Source organism: Octopus bimaculoides, chromosome 3 (assembly GCF_001194135.2).
Source record: "Octopus bimaculoides isolate UCB-OBI-ISO-001 chromosome 3, ASM119413v2, whole genome shotgun sequence".
Lineage (NCBI taxonomy): Eukaryota > Metazoa > Mollusca > Cephalopoda > Octopoda > Octopodidae > Octopus > Octopus bimaculoides.
The window spans coordinates 106303305-106312488 of record NC_068983.1 but is presented as its reverse complement, the minus strand read 5'-3'; the positions used below and the strand labels follow the sequence as shown (position 1 = coordinate 106312488).

The window sequence follows — 9184 nt, the reverse complement described above, 5'->3', positions numbered from 1 at the left end:
ATACATACATACATACATACATACATACATACATACATACATACATACATACATACACACACACACACACACACACACACACACACACACACTCACATATATAGGAGAATTAAGGATAAACCTGGGTATAAATTATTAGTTCCTACATATTTTTCACCATTGCAATTATTTGGAGCTTGACAGTGGATATTCCTAGTGTATTTGGCTGTCTGTCTGCAATGGATCATCAGGGGAACACTTTATTGCATTCTGTTACGGAGATCTAATATCTGAAGTGAGACTTGACTTCATATATTAGAATAAAGTATATCTCTGATAATCAATTAAAGTTAGACATCCAAATGCACTTGGAACATCCAATGTTGAGTTTCAAATAATCGCAATGGTGAAACATAGGTAGGAACTAATAATTTATATTTATGTTTATCTTAATCACTATACTGGATTCTGACTGGATAATGATAATCTATGTGGAGCTCTAATTCATACAGTAGTAGTCATACATCTAATAGTACATGCAAGATATGTGTATGAATGCATGAGAAACTACACTTCATAAGAATTATTTTCTTTAAACTATTTTCTTGTCTTTTTCTTCTCAGTAAGGGTGCTACAGTAGGAATCTGGAGTACTTGGTATGAAGAAAACTCTGCAGGTTTTACAGCTGCTCAGAATATTGTTTTAATTCAGCTGGTGCTTTATTTTGGTAAGTTGATGAAACTTCATTCTCAGGTGTGATTTTATAAAAGATTTTTGATAATATAGCTTAGTAAAAATATAAATTATATTGGTAAATTTTAGTCAGTTTTTTTTTTTTCTATATTATCATTCTTAATTTTCCCTTATTTCAAATTCTTGACATATTAGGTTTGCTCAACCATAATCAGCACTATCCTGTTACACTGGCCTTTGGCAATCCTATATATGGTTACTTGTTAGAAATAGCTGTCAAGTCTCCTTCAAATCATCATACTGTTGTAGAAAAGGATACATTGTATAATGTGGTTTTGAGTTCCTGACATGTGGAAAAAAGATGAGGTAGTCATGGCTGGAATACCTTGATTATATACATGCTTGGTCAGAGCTGATCTGGAATTCAACTAGTCTCTGACAGCCCTGTATTATGTAAATTCATTTCATGGAACATGCAATTAGAGCATATTTGTTAATCAAACGTTTTTGAGTAAATTCAGATTACAGTATTTACTTGACCTCAATGTTCTGAATGCCTCCCAAAATTTCAACTGAACATTTCCAGTAATACATTTCAATAATGCTGCTAATATTAGTTTATTTACAGTAGTTTTCCCTGCTTCCCAACCACATAGCTTCAGTTTTCGTCCCAGTCTGCAGCACCTTGGGCAAGTGTCTTTTACTATAGCCCCAAGCCAACCAAAGTCTTGAGAGTGATTTTGGTACACATAGGCACGCACACACACAGTGTATTTGTATGTGTACCTGTGTACATTTGTTTATATTTGTGCTCTGCGAAAGTCACTTGCTATAAGCAATGTTGACTCTTCTGTCAACAGATCATCCACTTGCTTTGCATCTTCAAAGATGTGTGAAATAAGATCCCTTACTCAGGTAAAGGTTAGTGATAGGAAGGGCATCTGGCTGTAAAACAATGTCTCAGTAATATGTGCATCTAACCCATGCTACATGGAAACCTAGATGTAAAACAAACTTCAATTTTTATTTCTTAGTGAAAAGGGTTTTGCCAAAATTTCCTTTATCTTTATTTTTGATATCTTTAAGACTTTTCTGTGCCTAATTAAGAAATTACCAAATGATTGATTGTCCATAGTAAACCATTTCATCTGTTGTGTGCAGCATATAATTTACTCGTTATTTAAAGATAACTTACCTAACTCACTCAAACATAAATTGAAATATTCTTATTTCTAAAAATAGTTGCAAAATATTGTATAAAGCTTCCTAACATTTTTCTGTTTTATTGTGTCCTTCTTAATCAAATATGGTGGCTCAAAAAAGAATGTGAACAAATTGTTGCTGCTAGAAAGAATTGTGAGGTGATAAAACAGTTGAGAAAATATTAAGGGCTATGGTAAAAGCAATGGGTAACCATTTTGAATTGTAAATTTTCTTTCATTTGTTTCAGTCATTTGACTGCAGCCATGCTGGAGCACAGCCCTGAAGTGTTTTGTCGAACAAAGTCCTAGTACTTATTCTATCAGTCTCTTTGCCAAACCGTTAAGTGATGACAGGGGGCCAAACACATATATATATATATATATATATATATACACACATACACATATACAACAGGCTACTTTCAGTTTCCATTTACCAAATCCACTCGCAAGGTTTTGGTCAACCTGAGGCTATAGTAGAAGACACTTGCCCAAGGTGCCACACAGTGGGACTGAACCTGAAACTATCATCATCATCATCATCATCATCATCGTTTAACGTCCGCTTTCCATGCTAGCATGGGTTGGGCGTGTGGTTGGGAAACAAGCTTCTTACCACACAACCATACCTGCACCTATATATGTAAAATATAGGTTTCATATTTTTACACATGTCCAGTAAGTTTGGTGGGAGGAGGTAAGTCGATTACATCGACCCCCAGTGCTCAACTGATACTTATTTTACTGACTTTGGCGGAATTTGAAATCACAGTATAAAGATGGACGAAATGCCACCAAGCATTTTGCCCGGCATGCTAATGACTCTGCCAGGTCACCACTTTAAATATATATGTAAAATATTATCAATAAATATAACAATTAACCTGTACACTTTCATTAACCAAAAACTCTTTATTTTATCATAAAATGAATAATTGGTCACTGGTAAGTAGCTTACTTACGAACCATATGGGTCCGGGTTCAGTCCCACTGCATGGCACCTTGGGCAAGTGTCTTCTACTATAGCCTCAGGCCAACCAAAGCCTTGTGAGTGGATTTGGTAGATGGAAACTGAAAGAAGCCCGTCGTACATATGTATGTATGTTTGTGTGTCTGTGTTTGTCCCCCCAACATTGCTTGACAACTGATGCTGTTGTGTTTATGTCCCCGTAACTTAGCGGTTCGGCAAAAGAGACCGATAGAATAAGTACTAGGCTTACAAAGAATAAGTCCTGGGGTCGATTTGCTCGACTAAAGGCGGTGCTCCAGCATGGCCACGGTCAAATGGCAGAAATAAGTAAAAGAGTAAAGAGAGTATATATGCTGCACTCAGTACATTACTAGTCTTATTGAAATTTATTCCTTCCCACCACAAATCAAAGCCTTTTACTTTTACAATCTAGATATGAATACATAAATTATCTAAATGAGAGGTCAGTTTAATTTCTACTTTAGTTAATGCTAATTTTCCTTTTTCTGGGGATCAGTAGATTAAGTACCAATTACATCATTAATGACATTTAAATGTTGCTTCACCACATTAGTGTGGGTTGGATAAGTCTGTAGTATGATATAGGACCTCTTGTCTTAACTTTTAATCACCTTATAATTAACTCAGTCACCTATGTGCTTTGAACCAATGAGGGATCTCACTGTTTCAGCTTAGTCTCTTAGAAATAGTAGCAAAATATTCCTCAAATCCCACTCTATTGTCTTGAAATTGTAAGAATACAATATGTAGTCCTAGATATAGTGCTGAAAATAAGATAGGATCATCATAGCCAGAATACTTTTCAACAAAGATCTGTATTGGGTCCAACTAAATATTTTGTTATAAAATTAACTAGCCAAAAATAGATTATTTCAAGAATAAAGTATTAAACGTTTGAATTCTTAGTCTATAAGTTTATTACTTACTGCTGTTCTGCATGTCATTAAGCAAAATATTAAATACTATTACATAAACTACAAGTAACTGCGAATAATATATATATATATATATATATATGATAGATCATTGACCAAACACCATTCAATTTTTTTTCTCCATGTTTTTCTCCTTGTTTTCTCCGTATTCTTTCTGTTGAAGAGCGTAGCTCAAAACGTTAAAGACTTTCTGTATTCCCGAGCGTCAAACTAATACATCCTTTTGGTGTTTACACCACTTTCCTCGTCTGTTGTTTTTTTTTTTCGTACATTCTCCCATATATATATATATATATATATATATTAGTAGTGGTAGTAGTGAAAGACTGCATGAAGTCTTATATCGAAGTAGCTCTGTTTCCAAGACCATTTGTCAAATATTCATGTAAAACATTGATTTTATTGCACAATGACAAGTCAGTTGCCTCTCTTGAAGTGTTCATATCTGGAAGTTTTGTCCATCGGTCAGAACATGTATGGAAGGAGCCACCTTATACCAACAGTCTGTGGGCCAGTATTGTTATTACAATGTACGTATTTTTTCTAATCTCTTTTAAGTTAATGATTCACTTGATAATCCACATCATAAAATATTTTCAAAGTTTCATAGTTTCTTTTATTTCTGTTTTACATTTTAATAGTTATATTAGAATGAACACTATTATGTTTTGTTTATTAAGCTATTTCTATTTGGATCCCCAATCTATCATCAACCTTTTTTCTATGAAACACTGTAGAACATATTTTGACTGAAGTAAATATTGTCCCTTGCCTAGCGATGTGAAAATTATTTTGTACATTTAAGAAAATGTTTAACTCTTTGACTTTTAAACTGGCTATATTCAGCCCAAATAGTCTACCTGTTTTATGTTAAAACTGGCCAAATCCAGCACTTCACATCTACCTTATAATGTTATTCTAAAAATAAACAATCACATCTTTAAATTCTCTAAGTTTACACGATAATACATGACTGATTTTAAAATATGTGAGTAAATAAGCAATACATTTGACAGTTATCTGAATGCTAATTTAAATTTGACTCGTAAGTTGATTCATCATACATTTTCTTCTATATAGCTTTCAGAAAATGATTTTATATTTGCATTATTTTCAAATTTGATTATATTGTAAGATAAGAAATATTAATTTTTAAAAAATTTACCACTCAGTTTTGAAAGTTTTATGAAGTTTACCGAAAAGATGTGAGAAAAATTTGTTTCTTTTTTCCATCTAAATATATTAACTATTTCATTTCATAAGATTAGAAAACTGATCATTGAGCATTTATTTCCTCTTGTCTTTTTATGTCCAAGGGCAAATCTATGCAGGTTTTCAAATTTCACATTTGCAAAAATTTAATAAATTTTTAAAGCTAATACCAAAATTAGAAACATTATTGAATGGTTGAAATGACCTTGCTGTGTTTCGTAAACACCTTTTTATATCTTAGTCCCATCAGACTGGACTTAAATGTTTATTCGTCTAGGCTGAATAAAACAAGTACCTGCCATATATTGAGGTCAGTTCTATTCATTATACTTCCTGTTCAAATCTATGACCTTGTTCTAAGATGAGAATTTTATTTTTTCTATTTTGTTTTTAGCTTGGTTTTTCAGGTGATATTCTTCCTTTGTGACATTGCAATATATGAAGGATTCAGTAGAGCGTGGCTGTCCTATGTCCATCCGGCCATCTGGGTGATCTTGCTTATATGGCCTATTGTCACTCTAGCATTCAGTGAATTGGTAAAGCATTATGAAATAAAGTGAGTATATTTCTGATTCTTAACGATTCTAATATCTTCTTGGTTTAATAGAACAGTTCATTAAATATACCTTATTTTCGGGCATCCAAGTCGATATAGCATATTGTGTAAACATGTAGTATGAACATTCAAACATCATCTTTACAAATCCTGCTGCATTTCACATGAAATTTTTGGTCCTCCAAAGTTGCTTTGGTGTATACATTGACCAACCACTTTTCTTTTTTCTCTTTTGTCTGTAAATTTTGGTCTGAAAATTTCAACTTGCATGCTAGAAAATACATTAACATAATTATGTCTTAATTTGTCATGAAACATTTTTTCAAGTCAAATACTAATCATTGGTCAAAATCACTTTATAATGATCTTAGGATTGTGAGTTGTACTTGTCTTTTGAGATTCTGTATACCCTTACTTGCTGGAGTTGATTTTATTATTTTGTTCCTTGGGGTGATAAAATAAATACCTGTCATATTTTCAGGTCAATTCAATCACCAAGGTATTCCCCTGCAAACTTCTGTGGCCTTGTTCCAACGTGTATCTTGAAATCTTTTATTTATTTATTATTTAACACAAAGCACGTAAAAGCACCCACTACACTCTCCGAGTGGTTGGCATTAGGAAGGGCATCCAGCTGTAGAAACTCTGCCAAATCAGATTGGAGCCTGGTGTAGCCATCTGGTTTCACCAGTCCTCAGTCAAATCGTCCAACCCATGCTAGCATGGAAAGCGGACGTTAAACGATGATGATGATGATTATAAAGTTGATTGGATAGATTCCTTTATCACTGATACTTTGCTTTTCATCCTTCCCAGAAATCAGTACCAATGAGGTTTGACCTTAAAACAAAAAGCTATCGCTATATATATTACAAAATATATAGTTTAGTGCTCTACTAATTCTACTGATCTACAATAAACAATAATAGTTTCTAATTTAGACACAAAGCCAACTATTTTTAGGGACAAGAAATAATCAAATTAAATTAACTCCAGTATAGTAATGGTAAAGTTGACTTTGGCCGGATTTGAATTCAAAATGTTAAAAGCACAAGACATTTTGTCTGATACTCTAATAATTCTGGCAATGCATTGTCTTGGATTCTTATGTAAGAATAATAATAATACAATTCTCTCTGTTCAGCTTAATCTTAGAATATAAAATTGGTAATAATTATATTTTTGAATAGCATTGTATCTTTTCTGATGTAAATAAACCCAAGATATAGCTATTTGTAAAGTATTTCTTTTTTTAAATTCATGTGAATTGTCTTTAACATTTATATTTAACAAATTGTGCATATTGTTGCTAATATGTATATTTTAATATTTATTTTAGACTTAATGTGAGATATCAGAAGCGAGCTCACCTAGCATTTGAAACTAAACTTGGAATGAATTCTCCGTTTTGAACTCTTCAAATCAAACATTTGGTATGAAGAAATTTCAAATGGAGACAGTAAAGCTCTAAGTAGCTGGTTCTTGTCAAGCACTTTGATCTAATCTTGAGATGCTACAATAACACAAAGTGCTTGCGTAGGGTGCTTCTGACCGAGCACTTGATGTAATTTTGTAACACATATACCTGAAGTACCCGTGCAACTGGTTTTTTTCATCAGACAATCTACTCGTGTGGTGTTACAGTGAGAAAAATGTCTGTTGCTGAGTGTAGACTGCATTCCCCAGTGTACTCTCTTTGTCTCCCACCTATCCCTGGAAATCTGAATTCAAACTGAACAAGATGATCATGTCTTTCTAATTGCCTTCCTTCCCCCCTCCCCCATCCCATCCATCTCTGTTGGGATGAGATGAGATGTATACTCCACCGTGACTCAAATAGCAGAGATTACCCAATAAAAAACTGACAGTATAACATTTCAAACAAAATTAAAAATCAAGATTATACAGATTATAACAACTTAAGTCTTGCTGGGCAGGTTTTCTGTCACTGATTTAAAAAAAAAAAAAAGTTGACGAGGCGTTTTAACATGGGTTTTTATGTTTCTTCTTCGTTTTTTTTCCCTAACCCCCCACCCACCTTTTAATTTTGTTAGTAAAATTTGCTTTCCCTATTAACCCACCTGGAAAGAATTAAAATCACTCCCATATTTTGGTTACTGAGTGAGTTATAAGAGTTAATAGCTCACTCAGTAAAAAGTGTTGTTTATAGTAAAACAGTTTGTTTTTTTTTTCAACATTTAGTATTAAAAAAAAAAAAAGAACAGCATTGACAGTAAAGAAATTTAATTTCCTAGTGATAGATTTTCATAATTATAATTTTATAATCCACAAAAGAATATTGTTTATGATTGGCAATTTGTGTATTCTTTAACCTAATGCCTACACTTCATTTTCTTTCTATTTCATATTTTTAAATTCCACTGACAAAAATAAAAAGTGAAATATATTGCTTTCGAGCAACTTTTTTTTCTAACAATATTCTTTTTGATAATTAATTCAACTTTGTTTTCTCAAGGGAAGAATAAATTATGATTTCCCCTTCTCAATAATTGTCTCCCCCCCACCTTAATAAAACTTATAATTAATATTTTTTCACACATTTGCAATATTCTTTGTAAAATATTAAAATCCAATACTTCAACGTAGATACCACTTTGTCCTAAAGTATTTTATATACAAAATTGAGGAGTTATCTATAAAATACATTGTAAAATAATAAATATAACAATAATAATAACAATAATACAAGGCTTATTTTTCAATTTCTTCAGAACTTTAAATTTTAGAGTTGATTAGTCAATATTTTTTTTTTCTTTCTTGTATTCAAATTTCAAAATTCTTCTCCAATTTCAAAATTCCCTTTTCATCCCTCAGACTTCTAATTTATGAAATGCAGTTCTCCAATTACATTTTGGTTTCCAGTAAACAAAGAACATTTAATGAAATGTTGTGTTTACAGAGCATGTCTAATTAATTTGAAAATGAAATTCCTCTCCAACTTTGGCTAGCAAGACTTGGGTTCTATTCAGAAGTGATTTTGTATGTACAAAAATTGATCAAAATGATTCTAAACTGTAAATAACTTACTTGGAAAAAAAAAAATCATGTGGTAAAGCAGATTTACTCAACTTTTGTTCTTGTTTTGTTGTCTTTTATTTCCATTTTATTTAAACAAATTTGTTTAATTCATTTAATCTTGTCTTCAGAACAGTTTCATCAAAATCTGTTCAATATTTATTGTTGTATACTAAGCATGAACAACCTTTTATGAGCAGTGGTCCACCTGAGGTATGGCTCATCATAAAGTGGCCCACACTTCTAAACAAAATTCATAATTTTTCATTGACGTTATCTCAACCATTTTCGCTACAGAAGACCCTCTACAAGGATCTGCATTGCCCCCTGCTTCAATCCCTCATCCACAAGGTCTTGTAGTACTGCAAGCTGCATTACAACCTCAGAAGTGCTAGCAGCACTAAAAAACACCCAGTCCTTGTTGGAAAGTGTTTGTTATTTTTTTCTATTATTTAAGATTAGTATGACCAATACATGCTACAGCTGTGACATGGAATAATTAAAAGAGAATACTTAAATTTGTGTATTGAACAAAAAACATTTTAATAATCCATCTATCATCAAACCAGTTCTAAAACTG

The 9184-nt window shown here is 32.4% G+C and overlaps 1 protein-coding gene across 1 annotated transcript in view; it reads left to right on the top strand.

The window, feature by feature from the left end:
* Positions 1-8661, top strand: part of LOC106879891 (transmembrane protein 94) — a 98902-nt gene extending 90241 nt beyond the window's left edge. The window contains exons 27-30 of the mRNA XM_052966777.1: positions 603-706; positions 4222-4330; positions 5407-5568; positions 6908-8661. Of these exons, the coding sequence (XP_052822737.1) occupies positions 603-706; positions 4222-4330; positions 5407-5568; positions 6908-6980 (448 nt within the window). The 3' untranslated portion in view covers positions 6981-8661. The remainder of the gene's footprint in view (positions 1-602; positions 707-4221; positions 4331-5406; positions 5569-6907) is intronic.
* Positions 8662-9184: the final 523 nt, after the last annotated feature.